This window comes from Stegodyphus dumicola, chromosome 3 (assembly GCF_044657685.1).
Source record: "Stegodyphus dumicola isolate Sdum_Otavi_A_Nest chromosome 3, ASM4465768v1".
Classification (NCBI taxonomy): Eukaryota; Metazoa; Arthropoda; class Arachnida; order Araneae; family Eresidae; genus Stegodyphus; species Stegodyphus dumicola.
The window spans coordinates 25,656,587-25,675,358 of NC_140770.1; the positions used below are offsets into that span (position 1 = coordinate 25,656,587).

At 31.6% G+C, this 18,772-nt stretch overlaps 1 protein-coding gene across 3 annotated transcripts in view; it reads right to left on the reverse strand.

The window, feature by feature from the left end:
- Nucleotides 1–18,268, reverse strand: part of rogdi (rogdi atypical leucine zipper) — a 49,970-nt gene extending 31,702 nt beyond the window's left edge. The window contains exons 1-6 of one of the 3 annotated variants that reach the window (XM_085812655.1): nucleotides 18,029–18,268; nucleotides 15,737–15,808; nucleotides 6,655–6,737; nucleotides 5,311–5,386; nucleotides 4,093–4,176; nucleotides 2,697–2,807 (exon numbers count right to left, since the gene is read on the reverse strand). In XM_085812655.1, the coding sequence (XP_085668781.1) occupies nucleotides 2,697–2,807; nucleotides 4,093–4,176; nucleotides 5,311–5,386; nucleotides 6,655–6,737; nucleotides 15,737–15,808; nucleotides 18,029–18,061 (459 nt within the window). In that variant the 5' untranslated portion in view covers nucleotides 18,062–18,268. The remainder of the gene's footprint in view (nucleotides 1–2,696; nucleotides 2,808–4,092; nucleotides 4,177–5,310; nucleotides 5,387–6,654; nucleotides 6,738–15,736; nucleotides 15,809–18,028) is intronic. The other 2 variants (XM_085812654.1, XM_085812653.1) reach the window with 2 other exon arrangements.
- Between the last annotated feature and the right edge of the window lie 504 nt (nucleotides 18,269–18,772).

The window sequence follows — 18,772 nt, forward strand, 5'->3', positions numbered from 1 at the left end:
TTTTAGAATTTAGTGAAGCAACAGCGAGCAACAAAATCTAGAAATGGGAAAAATTTTAGAATTTAGGACAGGCAGTGGGAGCAGAATTTAGGATCCACAGAGATTGCATCAGGTGGAAAATGCCTTGCGCCAGCCCTGTGTGTGTGATCCATTGAAACATATAAGGTGAATCTTTTAAATTGTCAGTTTTCAATTTCTTTATTAATAGAAAAATTCTTTTTTTTATAGATACCTGTCCATGGGAAAAGATTAGAAACATTTTTGATATTTTCCTTACTCGTGTCTAGTGAAAAGTTGAGAAAATAAAGGGAAGATAAACATGTTAAGAAAAAGACTTCTAGTATCAGAAGTACAACATTCAAGCATTATATTTTCATTGCCCTTACAAAAATTCTCCAAAATATAAGCAATTCATCAAAAACTTTCTGTAAAATACATCCATTATGTGTTAATACAATGAAGACATTTTCATTTTGTCAATTTTTTCTGGAGCCTTCTAGAACTGTGGGTCTGTAAATCTTCCCTTCAAATCCTTCTAAACTTTCCAAGTTACAAGGTTTAAAATCCTAAAGAAAATTTACCCTACCATTTCTGCAAAAGAAAAAGGGGCTAGAAATATTTAAAAAAAAAAAAAAAAAAAATGAGTGGGAAAAGTGTAAAATTAATTTTAAAGAGAAAACTGATACATATTCTGAGACAATTACATGGGAAAAATTCTTACCATAAAAAAATTAAAAGGAAGAAATTTTTAATTAATTATATAGCTATTTTGCTTTTGCTCTGAATTGTTTTGTAAACTGTGCTTTATAGTATTTATTACCATGTTTATTTTTCAGATTCAAAATACTACATAATAAGTTGCCAAAATGGAAAGTAATACCCTTTTATAATATGACAGCAAAAGAAAACTAAAATGTTTTATTTTAATGCTATTCCTTAAATGTTAATATTACCATTATTTTAGTTAAATTTATCAATGTTATAATGTTTCCAAAAAAATCGTCGAAAAATTCCCAGATCTCCGAATTCAAAATTTTCTACGGAAATTAATCTTAAAATCGTCAAAAGTTGATAAGTCACCAAATTTAGAGCCGTTTAATAAAAGAATTCACATCCTCAAAAGCTGAAAGTTGTTCAAATGCTCTTCATTAGAAAAAAATGAAATAATGAAATGCTTATGTTTGACTCCTTGCTCAGAAACTCCAGCATTCCACCCTTTATATTAGAAATAGGAAAAAATCATAACTAATGAACCCATTCAAAAGATAATCATATTTGTCAGTGAATTGTCAAAACTATTCCTTCATAATGATAATTCACACTCAAAACAGCAGTCGTAAAAACAAAACAGAAATTTCAAATGATTAAAATTAAGGATCTTCTGCCAATTTTGGCCGAAATTAAGGACTTTTAAAATCGATTTAAAAAACTAAGGACTTTTAAGGACCGTATGAACCCTGTATGATCAGCTGGATATGGCTGACTAAAAGTAATAAACTAGAAAAATTACCTGCTGGAACTCAAGAGTACTCTAAGAAGTACTCAGAGTACTCACTCTTTGTACTAAGAGTGCTCTAAGAAGAGCTTACAATAAAATAACAGAAATCAACAAAAGCCATTTTGCAAAGGGAAAATGAAGTGGATTGAAGACTGATTGTTTATTAAATAAAGAGATGAAAGTTCCTTCAAAATTCAGCAGGAACAAAGACAACAGCTTTGGCGGGATCTTCGTGAACTTTCATATTTTGATAGTAACCAATTTTCATGGTTGATGAAATATGGATGCAACAAATGTGCTTAAAAATCTATTTAGATCTTTTCCATTGTTAGGACAACAGGTGCCAAAGAACTTTTGATGACATACATGCTGACACTTCCTAGAGCTGTTAAGTTATTATCTACTTAAAAGAAGAGATACCTTCATGAATATTCAAAGAAAGTATAGTAACAAAATTCTTTTTTAAACTGCATCATTTTGTCACATTCATTATTAATATACTAAAATCTCTAACTCTAAAAATATATATTTCTTATGTTTAGGAAAATTTTACCACAACTGAAATAATCCAATGACCAAAAATACACTTTCTTAGTGGAAGTATCAAAGGTTATATTTTTTCAGAAATAATTATTTAGCATGTGCTGCCCTGCAAGAAAAAAAGATTCCCTAATTCATATTAGAAATTCTCATTATAAATGCTTTTTTGTAAAGTAATTTGTTAAAATTTAGAGTACATTACACTACATAGCCATTACAATATATTTTCCTTACACACTGCAAATGTTATACAACACATTGTAAATTGCAATGAACTTTATTTTATAATGATATAATTTTACCATTAACAAGTACTGGGAGGGAGGGACTACATGTTGATTTTAATGTATAATAATGAATCTATCTTTCATTGAGTCAAGTTTGTAATAAAATGCTTTTTATTCACTGGGTCAATTTTAACCCTAACCCGAATCACTTCTTGTCATCCGACATTCCAAATTCTATTACCATCATTTTCTTTTTTATTCTGGATAATAGGAGCTCAGCAATAAATAGTACATTTTATATAAGTATTCCCTATGCATAGGAAAATATTTAAAAACATTCATTTTACTACTACTACTAATAATAAAAAAATCAGTTTTTAATAAAGTGATAAAAAATTAAAGTTACAGAATGAATTCAGTTATTTTCTTACATTTATTACTTCTTCACCACTATGAAAGTCTAGTTTTCCTCTAGCATTAGTTGGTGGAAGGGACGAAAAGATCTGAAGAGCAAGGGAAAGATGATTTCCAGCATCCTGAATCTATTAAAATTAAGAAAGAATTTTACATTTTAGTCTTTTTAATTTACTAAAGTATCATTTAAAATTAAATTAACTTAAAACATACATATTTTCTAAACATAATAAACTTCTGCTTCCATAAGAATTTATATTTCAGTTATCAAAACACTGAAATATGTCAAAGTTTTTATCTAATAATAAAGGGAAGGGTAAAATGGCATACACTGAATAAGAAGAAACTTAATTCTTTATGTCCTAATACATTAAATCACAATTTACATAATTCCAAAATATTCACTCTACATAAATATACATGATTTTACATAAGAAATCAAAGCTACCAAGTAAATAAACAAATCAAATTAAGTAAGCTTAACAGTTGCATGACCGGCTTTATCGGGTCATGAGATTTTTTTTTTGTCATTGGTACAAGCACATAGCACACATCAGTTTATAATTTAGGATATTTTGCTTTCTTACTTTCCTTAATAATACATGCATCATCCTAATGAATGCAAGTTTATGAAAATAGAGACTAAAATAAATATTTATACAAATTTAGCTATTAAATGCTGTTTAAATGCAGGTCTTCATGAGCAGATCCAAAAAACCCATGCCATGCAGTGGGTTCAGGTATTTTCTTATTATTATAGACCCCTTTTTTAAATGATGTTATCAATAAATCACCAAAATGTATTACAAACCACGGCCAAACAGTCAAAAGTCTAACCATGCTCCCATCATGTTTAAAAAAAAAAAAAAAAAAAAAAAAAAAAAAAAAAAAAAAAAAAAAACCTCTTATGAGGCCATGGGCTATCACTACATTTCTATCATATTTTGTGCCTCGTTTCCAAAATAATATGTTAACTGTTTCTGATATGCCAAGTAGTGAAAGAGATACTTCATCATTCTTCAAGAAACATGTCTTCATCTCATATTCAAATATGCAAAAATGGTCATGAAATAATAAGCATTTTGTAATGATGTAATATACAATCTATCGCCTTTAGTTAGTTAGATGGCAGGACTGAAACTGGTTATTGTTTTAACCATTTTTCCCCCACCATTTTATGGCATGTTTAATTAAATCAGAATTTAGGGCTCCATCTTACAAATAACTAACTAAAAGCAGTAGATCACATTCTACATCATTACCCAACATTCTTACCACAAAGACACATTTTACCTAGCATTTAAAATATGGAAAAATGGTCACAAAATAATGGGGACCACAAAAATAAGGAAATACCATGATTACATAAAATACAAGCTAAAAAGTATACAGAAATTCAAATAATTATCATACCTGCTGCAGCTTCCACTGACAATCATTTTGTACAATGGTTCTGTGAGATGGTATAGGATGTTTGTGAATTTTTAAATGAATATCCTGTATGAAAAACAGATGCACAGCATATTATACCAAATTTCCAATAACAAAAACATTACACTTCATAGCACATTAAATACTCCAAAATTTTTTGTCTGTTTCTCACATAAGCAAAAATAACTAATTTCTTGGTACTTATGTATTAATGCCACCACAGCTGCAGATTTGGTGGTTTTTAAGTGCCCTCAATCTACACCTAAAATTTTTGCAACAAATCATAAATTAAAACACTTTATTTAAAATCAAAGTAGTCAATCAGATTTCTGTGGAAAATGAGTCAATATAGAGTTTAATATAGATTCAAAACAGTCTCTATTTTCTTTGACCTGATGATGTCGCCACATGAACTCTGCTAAATAAGATTCTAAATGATGTCTCACTGTCCCCTTATGTTTCTTGTTCCTTAATTTAGCACTGCTCCACATTCTCTCAACTGTTTGTATATGAACTCCTGTATCAGGATCAATAAAGTTGTATTTATGATTAACTTTAGCATGGGAATCCCTTTTTCACGCACGTAATTGTTCCAATCTATAACAGTTTTATTCGATAAATTAAGTTGCTTTTCACAAATTTTAATTGGCGTCAACTCCTTATACCAGCAGTATATGAATCTCAAAGCAGAACAAAATGGAATTCTGCTTCCTTCAAACCAGTTGTCTTTTCTAAGTCCCACTTGCTGATCAAAAAATCAAAAGAATATACACTGTCTTAAATTACATTACCAAAACGTACGTTTACGAAAATAAAGTTTCATATCATGCGAATTGGTACATTTTTGTTTTTTTGGTAAAATATTTCACTCTGAAAAAATAAAATTGCATCTTCTTCTGTGTTTGGCAAATCCCAAAGACGCATTTTCATAGCACTAAAAAATTACATCAAAAATCAGCAAATAACAAGGCAAAAAGGAATCTAAAAGATAACTGCGTACGAACAACAGGATTGCTCTTTATTGGTGCATCAGCACAACTTCTATTGCGGTGGCATTAATACGCAAGTACCAATTTCTTTAAATACAAATTAAATTTGCACAACATGAATTTTTAACAATATTTTATAACTCTTGCAAATGTATTGGTCCTAAAATAATGTATTTTTCAAAATATTACATGAAAAATAAGCAGTACTTACCGCATGGCTAATGTTATCCCCAACAAGGGTGACAATTGCTTGAATCTGATCTGCTGCAGCACCAATTGAGGAAGAGCTATAAAATTTTTAACATTCAATACAATTCAAATGCAAATATGAAAAATAAAGCTAATCTCAAACATAAATAATTAAGAAAATAGAAGCAGTTGCATAACAATAAATGCAATTATTAATTTCTTGCTAAGTATTACTAAATATCTTTTAAATAAGCAAAAAATGGAAAGAAAAATGTGATTATATGCATTGAAATAAGTTGATAAAAATAATTTTTTTATATAACTAATAAATATATTACTGATTTTATAACATTAAAACTAACAATAAAATGGAAAATTCAGTGAAAACAATCATAAATACAAGACTGGAGTTATTAAAACCTGAAAGAGTACACAACAATTAAAAATCAAAAGAATATATTTTAATGTACAAACTAGGCAGATTGAACAAGCAAATTGCATATTCAATTTTATTGACCCTCCCAAAAAAATCTAATTCAAATTTTTGTTGTTCTTGTTACTCATAACTCAAAACAATCATAAGTTCAAAGTAACTAAGGTTTTTGTTTCTTAGGTTTCGAATCAATTCCCTCTACTTTGTTACTTAGGTTTACCTAAAATTCAGTAATAAATAAATAAAACATGATTATATATATGCATTTCATCATTTTATCTGCTACCGTTTCAGCTCTAAAATAATTGGATTTTAATTAGTAATTCTCCCCCTCCAGTGTTCTTAATAGGATTTGTCTATGCTAAAAAGTCTCAATGATTTATAGAAAAGAAATTTATTGTTAAATAGCTCCTGAAACTTTCAAGCCATAACAGAAAATAATTGCAGTCTGGGATTTATCATATAGTTTTTCTAATATATTAAATTTGAGTCTAGGATAGAAAATGAGTCACATTACAGAAACAAATCTACAAAATGAGAATCACTGAACAAGTATCGATTTATAACAAAGTACAGGTATTTACTTGCAAATGTCACGTAGCACATATGGAAACAAAAATTTTGATTTTTAAGTATTAAGCCTCATATATTTAAATTGCAGCTAGTAATGATACACACATGTGTTGTTTCATAAGTTTAATAAATTTTGAGATGACATCACAACTTGGCAAGCCACTACAACCTCTTTATATCTTCTTTGTTTTGCATGATATTCAGTACTTTCTAGTAAAAAAGGTAAATAAATTTTTAACATATTTAAAATCTAATTATGGTAACAAAATGATTCTGCTCTTGAATGCACAAAACTAATTAAAGCCACATAAACATTTGACATCATAAAAAGATGTTTTCTAATACAATAAACAGGATTACCTATTATTTGACAGGAGAAATTTTTCACTTTTGACTAGGGATTCAGCCGCATGGGAAGATATAGGGAAACGTCGAGCACACTCCTGTAGATAAGAAATAATATTTTTAAAATTTTTTTTTCAATATTTCAATTTGCCTATATATGGAGGAGCAGACAGGTGTTATGACTGGTCTACACCGTTATTTCACAACATATATGCATATGATTGTAATTTAATATCTTAAACATATTAAAGTGACTTCATACTTTATTGAATGGTTTAATTAAAAAAAAAAAAAAAAAAAAAAGGTACTAGTCTTATATATGCCCTCAGGTCACCAAATGTGGCGATATGTATTCTGCGCTGGTTTTTGATGCAATTGCGTGTTCTGCAATGGTTTGGAGGGAGATGTTGATTGTATGGCAACCCTTTTGAAGCGGAAACTTGATTTTGCTCTAGTGGTCTTCTTTGCTGGTTGGTGGGCATTTTGAAATGTTGCAGTGAAAGAAGTGGTGGCAAAATTTTTCAGTCGCGTGCCTGGTACAACTATTTTTTTCCGGATAGCTGGAAATCCTACAAGGATTTAGAAAACAAAGGTTCTGAATATTTATTTGTGAATCATAGTATTAATTTTGTGGATAGTGAATGTGGCTGTCATATAAATACGATAGAGAGTACGGGGCTGCATGTTAAAGCTACATTGCCTACTTATGATTGGAAATGCAATTTTGAATTTTATTTGGTGGTTTATATGTTTTTCCATTACTGTTCTAAAATGGAAGAAGATCACTTCAGCAAATTGTAGAAATTGTAAGAACTGTTAAGTGGGATAAACTGAAAATTTGTTTGTAGAATATTTGATGAAAGTGTTTACAATGAAGTGCAGTCAGAATGGTAAGTGCATTTCATTTTATTGTTCTTCTTATTTTGTAGAATGTTACATTCATTTTTTTCCCCCTATGAGTTAGTGTCGCTGTTGTTGTTTTTTGAATTGTTTGTAAGTTATTTTAGTTTATTTTGTTGATTTCTGCACAATGACTAGATTGTGCAATTCGCTAATGTTTTTTTAAGTTAAAACAGAACGCTGTGTACATGGTATTATTTGAAATTTATTGTTGTTATGTTAGTTTATTTAGCGAGGTGTGCATAGATTTCTTCGGTGATTAGATTGTTCACTTCTCTGATTTTTTTTTTTTAAGTTAAAACAGATCGCTGTGTATATGGATTCTTGTCAAATTTTATTTATTTTTTTTTTTTTGATTAGAAACTTTACGTTTTTGCTATCTAAATTTTTTTTTTTCGTTTTGGATTTTTGGCATAAATTTTGTGTTAAAATTGCAAATCTTGGTTTTTGCAGATATTTTAAGCTTAAAGTTCGAAATGTAGACAAAAAATTTAGATGGTAATATGGTGCCGTGGAGTTTCTCACCAAAAATGTTCGAAGGTGTATATAATAGTTTAAAAAAAAAAAAAAAAAAAAAAAAAAAAAAAACGAGAAATACATGAGGGCTGTACCAAAAATACCATATTTCCCTCTTATAAGATGCTCCTTGATTTTGGGACCTGAAAATTGAAACAAATTAAGAATTATTTGGTTGACAGACTAGTTTTTATTGGCTTGTTGGATTATAATTTAACTGGAAAAAAATTATCACATAAAATTATTTAAATCAATGCTTATTCAGTCATCACATCCATTACATGGGCCTGACCTAAACCAGATGACAAATTACTGTTTTCATGTATTGCCTCATCCTCAGCTCCACCTGTGGAATTTAAGATTCACACTTCTTAAATAACTTGACAACAATTTCAATATCAATATTAGCCCTAAATTTTTTAAACCAGGTATTAACTTCTATAACTGGCTTCTCCAGCCTTCCTATCGGTGTCAAATTGTCTACAGAAGACTTCTTATCAATTTATTTGATTCTCCTCTTATGTGCTATTCAATGCTGAGTTGAAGGGTTTGTTATGCTAACATCAAGAAGTTGGAACTGGGATGTCAAGCCTCAAGGTATGACAGCAAATTTTGCTGGCTTGCCTGCAACAATGTTTTTTGCTTATCTGCTATGTATGCCCTCATCCCATCAAGCATCAACAGAGCAGGTTTGTATAGGAGTCCAAGTGGTCTTTTGCTCCATACTTTCTTAACCATATTTTCATCCCATCCTGATTCTTTCAACCCTTGTCATGAACATGGATGATAACTCCTTAAAGAATGACTTCTTTTAGCATGGTTTCACATTTGAAAAACCAGCATATGCACCAGCTTATGTACATTTGCACAACAAGCTAGAACAATTGTATAATGGCTCTTTTCATGTCTTCACCCTCTTCTCAATAGCTCTGCTACTTGGGACATCAAATTGATGGCAGACTTCATCCATATTGACAACTGCCAACTCAAACTGATGTGTTTTCTGATACTGAATGACAAAGCAAAATTCAATGTTGAGTGGGATAAAATTTCTCAATCAAAGTCTAGTTATGTTTTCTAAGGAATTAAAACAGCAAAAGGTCTAATATTATCATGGTGACAGATTTTTTGCTATTCATTGGATACTAGCTACTTAGATATCAGTTCTTTTTTCATTCTGACCAAGTTCTCAATCAGCACTTACTGTGTAGTTAAGAGCAAACACCTCCCACAAGATTAATTCACTTGATATTACCCCATACACTTAAAAATGTTTCTGGTATCAAGATTTCCATTTGAGGTTGATGGCACAGGCTGCGTGACTCAATCCTTCAATGCTTGAATAATACAGTCAAAAGTCGTTAATCCGGACGTCCATAATCAAGAATGATCTATAATCTGGACCTCAAAGCTACAAACTTTCTGTGCATGCGTAAATGCATTATGCGTTTACGCATGCGCATAATACTTTTATGCATGCGCATATGCGTTTACGCATGCGCGTTTAATGTATAATGGACGGTATAAGCTAAGCTAAAATTATCTATTTCAGTATATGTTGCTGATTGCGTTGTTCCTTAATCTTCAAATTGGATCCGACTTATTATTTTTTGCAGACTGTTAGAGCAATTTTATAACAGTAAGCTTGAACTTTCGATTATGTTAAAAAAGAATTTCCGATTCTGGAGCTGCCAAAGGATCTAGAAAGAAAAAGAATGTTTCAATGTCCATCAAACAAAAAGTGGAATTGCTGCAAAAAATGGGTTAAGGCATATCCTTTTTTTTGTAACCATTCCGAAATCTGTTTATCAATTTCACGCTGCTCTGCGGGTGTGGGGGGAAACGTCGCGGCGCGCAATGAACTGGAAGTTGATCTGTCAGCACTATCCTTATCTTCAGGGCAGATGTTTTTATTCTATTCGGCTTATAATTCTTTATTAAATGTAGTATTTCATATCGATGTACTCCATCTTTGATATGATTTAAATCAAATTCCTCGTCATTATAAATATCACGAATACACATCAAATAGTTTTCTGGTTGCAATTTTCTAATTTCGATTATGCGTAATGTATGCTTTACGCATGCGCGCGTTGAAAGAAATGTTTAATGTATAATGTATGCTTTACGCATGCACGCGTTGAAAGAAATGTTTAATGCGTAATGTATGCTTTACACATGAGTGCGTTGAAAGAAATGTTTAATAAAGTAAACAAATAAATATTAAGCTTTCTTTTTTGTAAATTTTGATACTCTTTAGATCATAATTGCTCTTTATTTCATAAATTACAGTTTCATATTTTTAATTTTATAATTTCTGCATGCCATCTTACCAGATTTAAACTGATGATCTATAATCCGGAATCGCCGAAGTCCCGACGAGTCTGGATTAAAGACTTTTGACTGTATTAATTTCTTATTTCCTCTTACAGTTCATTTAAAAAAACATTTAAGAAATCAATAACACAGGTACCAACCCTTCTACAGTTGGTTTGTAGAGAGCTGGAATAGAAACCACTTAATAAATAAATTTTTACACATTACTTAGATACTATCAGTTACTATTTTCCATTTCTGAAATAATAATATGCAAAATGCATACATCAAAGATAATACAATGCAAACTATAAGGGTTTCACATGCACGCCCTTAAATAAAATCTCACATCACATAATATCACCATATCAATTATATATTTGATTCTGATTTTCAAAACAATTTTTGAAAATTACAGAAACATACAATTCATGATTTACAAAAACTGAGGAAAAGTACCTGATGAACTGAAGCAGCCAAATGTGTCCATAACTGTCTTTTTATAGCAATCTTGAATGACACACAATTTAAACGAATGTTTCCTTACTTTGCCTCAAGAATGATCTTATTTTTCTGCCATCACTTATAACTGAACATACCATTACATAATAACATAAAAGTATTTTATTATTGCAGTTTCTTTTCACAAGAAAAATGCTTAAACATCAGAACCTTAAAACTTTCATACTTAAAAACAGAATGTATAATGCAGCACACTCTAAATACACAATGTAACATAGGTGTGTTAAAAAAGAAACAACTTTTGCTGTAATATGTTTATTGCTTATTATAAGCATTTTAACCACTGTCTGCCTCAAAGCAGTCCCCTTTGCTGGCAATACAACATTCCCATCATTTCTTCCATTTTTGGAAAGCCACCTGGAATGAACTTTCTGCAGGTCTGTTGCCACATTGTTCGATGTCCTTTCAATGTGGTTTTCAGTTTGGGAAACAGAATGAAATCTGCTGTCTGGAGAGTACGGTGGATGGGGCACAAGTAGAGTGTGATGTTTTGCTTGATAGACTGTGGACAAAAAGAGATGCATGAGCCGGAGCATTATTATGATGGACATCCCAGTCTGGTTTTCCACAAATCGGGCCTCGGTTAGCCTATATTTCAGGGCTCTCCTTGGATTCTTGCCAAGTTGTTGTTTCATTTATGATAACATGAGTAGTTACGGAAACACTATTATGACGTGATTGGTTGCATGATTGCAGTGAATTTGACTGATAGGAAAATATTTGTTGGATTATATCATGCATTGTTTGCTGTGCATCGTAAAATGGCTGCCAGTGGTCAAGTGGGTGTTTGGTGGTATAGAATGAGAGAGCAGATATTTTTTTATTTTTTTTAAGTGGTTGAGGACAAAAGAAAAGAAACTTTGTTGGATGTAACTCAACGGAATTATATGTATCCTATTTGCACGAAGGAAATGCATATGGTCGAATGTCGAAGGATACCGGTAGTACAGAGGATATTTTTTACTCTTATTTTTGTAAATTAATGTGGCGACACCAGTATATAGATTCCAGTTTGGATAATTTTAGGAAGTTTTTGAATGCTGTTAAGGTATTTTGTTTGACTGAAGATGCAGAAATTTCTAAATAAGGTAAGTGGATATTTCCTTTGTGTAGTGCTTAGATGCTATAAGGAATTTCCTTTTTAATGTTATTTCATTGTTTGATTTAGAATGTAGTTTATTGAGATTATATATTTTTTGTCTGGCTCCAGTGTAGAATTGGCTGCTCCTTTCACTTTTTAAGTGAAAATAGATCGATGTGTACATGGACAAAGTCAAGGGAGTACATAATGCCAAGTTTGTGCAATTCTCTGATTTTTTTTTTTTTTAAAGTGATAATAGGTTGATGTGTACAGGATACCAAGTTTGTGCAAGTCTTTGACTTGTTATTTTGGCTTTGTGTAGGAGCGATATTTGGCAGAAAAAACACCACAACACAAAGCCAAAATAACAATTCAAGGAATTGCACAAACTCAGTGTCCCTGTACCACCAAAAATCACTAACTTTTGCCAAGGGGCACCAGTAAATGTATTTTTGGTTGATCTTTACATTATGGTAACTTGGCGATTTTTTGGCGAAAATTTGGCAACCAACTCTCCTACAGCAACCCTCTATTTTTTTCCCCCGCCGCCATGTTGTCTTCACGAAGTAAAGACATGTTTCTTTTCTTTTTATCTACTGAACACTTCTTCCAACAATCTACTAGCCGAATTACACTTATGCTAGAAATTTTATCAAACAAAACTGCTTAATCATGACAAATATTCACTGCAAAATTGGGAAAAAGTGCACAATACCATACTCCTTACGCGTTTTTCAAAATAACACATACACATAAACCATGTACACGCCGACTTATTTTTACTTAAAAAAACACCCCAGAATTGCACAAAAATGGCATTGCGCATACTCTTCACTATATCCATGTACACTGCTTTTTTCTCATAAATTAGAAAAATTTCACGAAAATACATGACAATTTTCTCAATCTTTAAACCCGGTAAAAAGAAAATATATGAAATTACCTGATCGCGAAAAAGTATTTACCCTTTCCAAATATGAACATTTCCACATATAAAATAAATAAAATATCCAAAAACTTTTACCTCTAAATCATCTATTATATTATAAACGTCACCAACGAATTCATACCGCAACCATTGCAAATACTTAGTGTCAGATATTTAAATTATTTCCATGCACGTTTACTTCAACTAAAACGTATACCAAATTCCTACAAACATAAAATTCACAAAATAACTATCATTTCATTAAAATATAATTAAATTCAAAAACACTACTTAAAATATAAATGAGCACATACATTAAATTAATAAAAATTACCTTACAATCCTAATTACTTTAAACTAAATCATTGCTAATAACAATTTTCCCAATAATACCAAATTCCTTTCCACCTTACATTTAGAACAATGCATAAAAATAATATCCTCAAATAATTAAAAATACTAACTTACCTAATCTTCTTCAGAATCTTGATTACATGGCAGATACACTTTTCTAATTCATTCAATAAAATTATTGAAAGATTTTTTCTGCGAATTTTTCCTCCATACTTCCTCCGCTAAATAAAAAGCAAACTTCTCTTTATCACAATGCCTAAATACCCATTTCGAATTCACTTTATTTAGGGCCATGGGATCCAAAAATTAACAAACACTGTTTCACACAACACAGAATAAAGCTAAATACAAAATCTCCAGATTTTTTCCCGATTTCTCCCCTTTTCTGATTAAAGAACCGTAATTCGTCCATTAATATCACATGACATATCCCATGATCTCTCATTTCCCTCACGCAAAATAATGCGTAATCGGAACTGAGTACTGCTCACATTATTACCAAAGTCCCAGGTAGTAACCTTTATCGCCTCCAAAATGTTGCCAAACTACCAGTTACCATATTGTAAACATCAACTGTATTTTTACCCAGGCGCCTCTTTCTGCCGACAGCATCCCTCAAATGCGGTATAATTTTCTGGCATACTTTCTTGTTTACCATCTGACAATGCAATACAAATTCCTGATGGACAGTCAAAAGCATAACCAACATCACCTTGATCCCCTGCCACAACTGCTCCTTTGTTTCAATATCATAGCTATTAGCTCAAGTCTCATTGCTAGTTTGTACCAAAATTTAACATGCAGATGCTATTGAAGCTCTTTCATTCTCACTTTGGGACTGATCCAATGAATGGCTTGTGCATATGCTCATTTCAGCAGCTGTGTGATCACTAGTGGATCCTGTGCATTCTCTGTGGCGGCTGGAGCGGCAGCAGATTTCAAAAGTTCAGTTCCTTTTTACTGAACTTGCATTGTTACTACTTGCATTGTTGCATCAAAGTGATACATGAATGCAAGTAGAAATTTATTACTATGCTTAATTTATCAATTAATCTTCTATATACGCATATGTTACATGAATGCAGAGTATGTGCATATTTAGGTAAAAGTATATTTAAGGGTACCCCTTGGCAAAACTTGGCGATTTCTGGTGGTCATGGATACAAACTTTGTGCAATTCTTTGACTTGTTATTTTAACTTGTGTAGCAGCGACTTTTGCTACACATCCGTCGCTACACAAAGCCAAAATAACAAGACAAAAAATTGCACAAACTCGGTATCCATGTATACATCAACCTATTTTCACTTAAAAAAACATCCAAGATTGCACGAAAATGGCATTGTGCACTCCCTTGACTTTAACCATATACATATCGATCTATTTTCCCTTAAAAAAATATCCCAAAATTGCACAAAAATGGCATTGTACACTCCCTTGAGTTTGTCCATGTACACATCGATATATTTTCACTTAAAAAGTCAAAGGAACACCCAACTCTATAGTAGAGGCAAACAAAACATACATAATCTCAATAACCTACATTTTAAACCAAACAAAAAATAACATAAAAAAGGAAAAATCTGCTGTGCATTTAAGCACTACACAAATCAAATATCCACTTACTTTATTTAGAAATTCCTTCATCTTTAGTCCGTGCTACACAAAATTCCTTAATGGCATCGAAAAACTTCCTAAAATTATTTCAACTCGAATCCGTATATCGGCATCGCCACATAAATTCACAAAAATATCCTACGTAGCTCCGGACTGTCTGGAAAATGGCTACTAAGTAAACCTTTATTTACACATCAGTCGATTAATGCACGTTTCCTTTTTCATTCCAAATTGTACAGAAACTTCAAATTAATCTTACTATATTCAGCCATTCTACTGTCTAAACAACGAAACAAGCAATGTATTTCCACACACAAACGAAAACACACACTTCTAACAACACACACCACGAAAGCCATTACAAAACATCCCATGATTCAAAATTTTCAGGAATAATGCAAACGATTACATCATAATAGGGTTTTGATAACATTCAACTACTTAGGTCACCATAAATGAAACAACAACTTCGCGATAATACAAGGGGTACTTTAAAGTCAACTCTAACCCGTATTATTTATTTAGGACGCAGTCCTGCCCGTCCGACAAGCTAAGCTCATCTTATGACACAAAGGGGCTGTAATCAGAAGAGTATGTGCATATGTTACATTATGCAAAATTTCCTATTACCTACAATTTCAAGTATCTGCATTATGTCTCAGAATATAAAATTTTAACTTATTTATTTGCTTAAAACAACATTAATTTATTATGCACGTTAATGTACTGATATAGTTTTTTTTGGGGGGGACATATAAACATTTACTATGTAAGTAAAATTCTTAGTTTAAAAATAATCATAACAGAACATTATAAAAGTAGTTACAGTAATCAAAGCAAAATAAAATATGCATAACTACTTACTATCACAATATCATGCAACTGCTGAAGAATTACAGTAACTTCCTCCTGCAGAAGCCAGTCAAATTCTTGGTGCTGCAGAATTTTTTAAATAAATAAATGACAACATATATAAAAATGAAGTCAGAAATTATTGACAAAGTATAAATATTTGATTTAATTAAATTTTTCAGTTAGTTCCCCCTCATTTAATACCAGGGGCATAGCTAAAGGGAAAGGCAAGGTGGGACATTTGTCCCTGGGTGCAGCTTCCAGAGGAAGCCAAACTGATGTTACTAATTTTAGAATTAAATATTTTCCATTCTTAGCAAGCATCAGAGAGCGCAATATCGTCAATTGTCCCCTAAGTCCTCAAAATCCTAGCTACGACTTTGTTTAATATCTTTTAAAGCAAGAGTAACAAGATACAATTTTTTTTTGTCATTTAACCCTTTGCGGCACAGTGCGTCCAATCTGGACACACCTAAAAATTTCTTTCCGTATGCACAGAAAAATTAAATGAAAAAGGATTTATAGGTTACTCTGAACCTTCTTTATTTATAGTAGATGGCAGCTCAACACAAACCAGTCCATATATTTTAGCCATGTTTAGTTTTTTAAGACCCTCATTTTTCAAAGAAATCTTCCAGATTTTTTTTAGGGTATAAAAGGAATTGTTTGAAAAGAAATTTCTATGTTATTTTTTTGGCTGTATACTAATCTCCTTATTCTATACTAGTTTTAAATTTTTACCTAGAAATCTTGCCTAAAATCAAACGGCGAACCCTAGGTGTGCCCAGACCGGGCTCACCGATAATGTAGGATAACTGCGAGCCTGTATTCTTTGTTTCTCCGCATCTCATCAGTCAGTTCATTGACAACAATGCTCGTTTCAGTACTCTTTTTAAAGCTCTATTCCAGGCTTGGCCAAACTTCACGTCAGTAAGAGCCGCACGTTTGAATTCAGGAGTGTTCGAGAGCCGCATCTAGATTTTCTAAAAGCCACAAGTTCATATTTATTTCATTATAGAAGTAGTGGAGGAGGTTTTAAATAGAAAGAAATCCCTGATAACTTTGTAGAAAAAGTCTAAACAAATTAATTACTTCTTTTTGGACACTGAATAGTTTTAGTTTACCATATTTCATACATATATTTTATATGCACGAGCCGCACAAATTGCCTGCGAGAGCCATATCAGGCTCGCGAGCCGCACTTTGGCCACCCCTGCTCTATTCAATCAGTGTGCCACTTTGGGCACACCCACAGAATTAAAATGATAAGTGCTATCTTCACACAATTTTACTTGTGTACTCCTCTAGGCCTAATTAGACGGCCTTCCTTTTTTTAAATCAAAACTCCGACTTTAAAAGGTAGCATGCCGAAAAGGGTTAATCAAACTTGAACTTTGTTACATTCAAAACAAAAATGATTTAATTAATTGGTTTCATAAAATACACCAAAATACAGTTCATATGCTTACATTAGGTTCTATGAATATAACAAATTTATTTAAAGTTATGGCTAAATGGAGAGATGTCTTTGTGGAGGACGTTTTAAGGTAAAATGGCTCATATTCAAGTTGCACATGAGGAAAACCACAAAAACCAACTACTCAAACAGCCCATTTGCCTGTTCTTGAACTTGGATCAAATTACCAGTATTCAGTGTTCTTCAGAATTAGACCACTGGCAGGCTAGACATGACTTCAAATTTTGCAAGATTGATTTCGATATACTGTTTTCCAGTTGATTAACTTACAATTCCACTTACGTAAAGCAGGAAAACTTATATTTGAATGGTATGAAATAAACTTCATGCAGCTTTCATTTACTGAATGACTGAATCCCCTCACACTGCAATAGAAGAAATTTTTTCGTACTCATTGAACGGGTTTTATGTCAAAGCACTTTCATTGTGCAGCTTAATTAAAATAATCACTATTCAACTACTAAATTTCTTTCTTTTGAGTTTATAAAAAATCACTGATAAGTAAAATATGAGACACTGCCAATTTTTTAAGATATAACATTCTAAATATTTCAAACATTTGAAATAGTACTCAAAATCCCAAATTTTTACACACAATTTCTTCGGTATTACATGAAATTATTAATAAAACAAAAATATGCAGTCCAGTAATATATGTATTGCTAATATAAACCGGAATGGATATTAAGAGTTCACATTCAATTTATATTTAATATCCTCTGACTACTAAATTTCGATAATGATTCCTCTTATCTTCAAAAAATAAATCAACAAAAATCCTACTTTGTACTACATATATTTATGTATAAAATAAAGTTGCCGCTAACCAGAGACAAAACTTCATCGTCTATTTCAGACATTTCAGATATTTGATTACTGAATATAAGCGCATTCAAATAGCCTTCTTTGATGACTTTACATGTCAGTCACTATTTGTTTAGCAAGGAGGTAGGAGGGATAGGAACTAACAAAAGTTTCGCATTTTTCTGCGAGAAACAAAGTTGATGTTTATATCACTGCATTGCATCCCACTTCAGTTCTTTTCTATTCGGACATCGGACATCGGTGGTTCTTGAGGCATCAACCGCTAGGTGTTTGACCCAAGGTGGTTAGAATTATACAATAGCCTCCTTGTTTTGTGCTCTGAGGCCATTGGCTGGAAATAGAAGAATAAGAGCTTTTGTACTGCTTAGATTAGTATCTAAGTTAAACAAACATGAAAATGTTATCTGCTATATGGGAAAGGCAAAATAAATTGAAACTTAATAAACATAGATGAAGTAGATTAATTATCAAGAAACTGTATTCTTGCGATGAGGACTTAAAAATTATTTGCCAAGTATAAATGCGCTAAAACTAGATTAATAAAAATGCGTCTAAAGTAATAATATGGGTTGCAGTAAAGTTGACTAAGCCTTACTCCCGCTTTGTCTGGGGCAAAGACGCAAGTTATATGAAAGTTGAATACATAATAAGTGAAAATGCAAAAGATTTAGAGAATTCAAGACAAAAGTGCTAATGCTTTCCCACTCACAGTATTTAGTTTAATATCTGTTGCTTTGATGAAATTT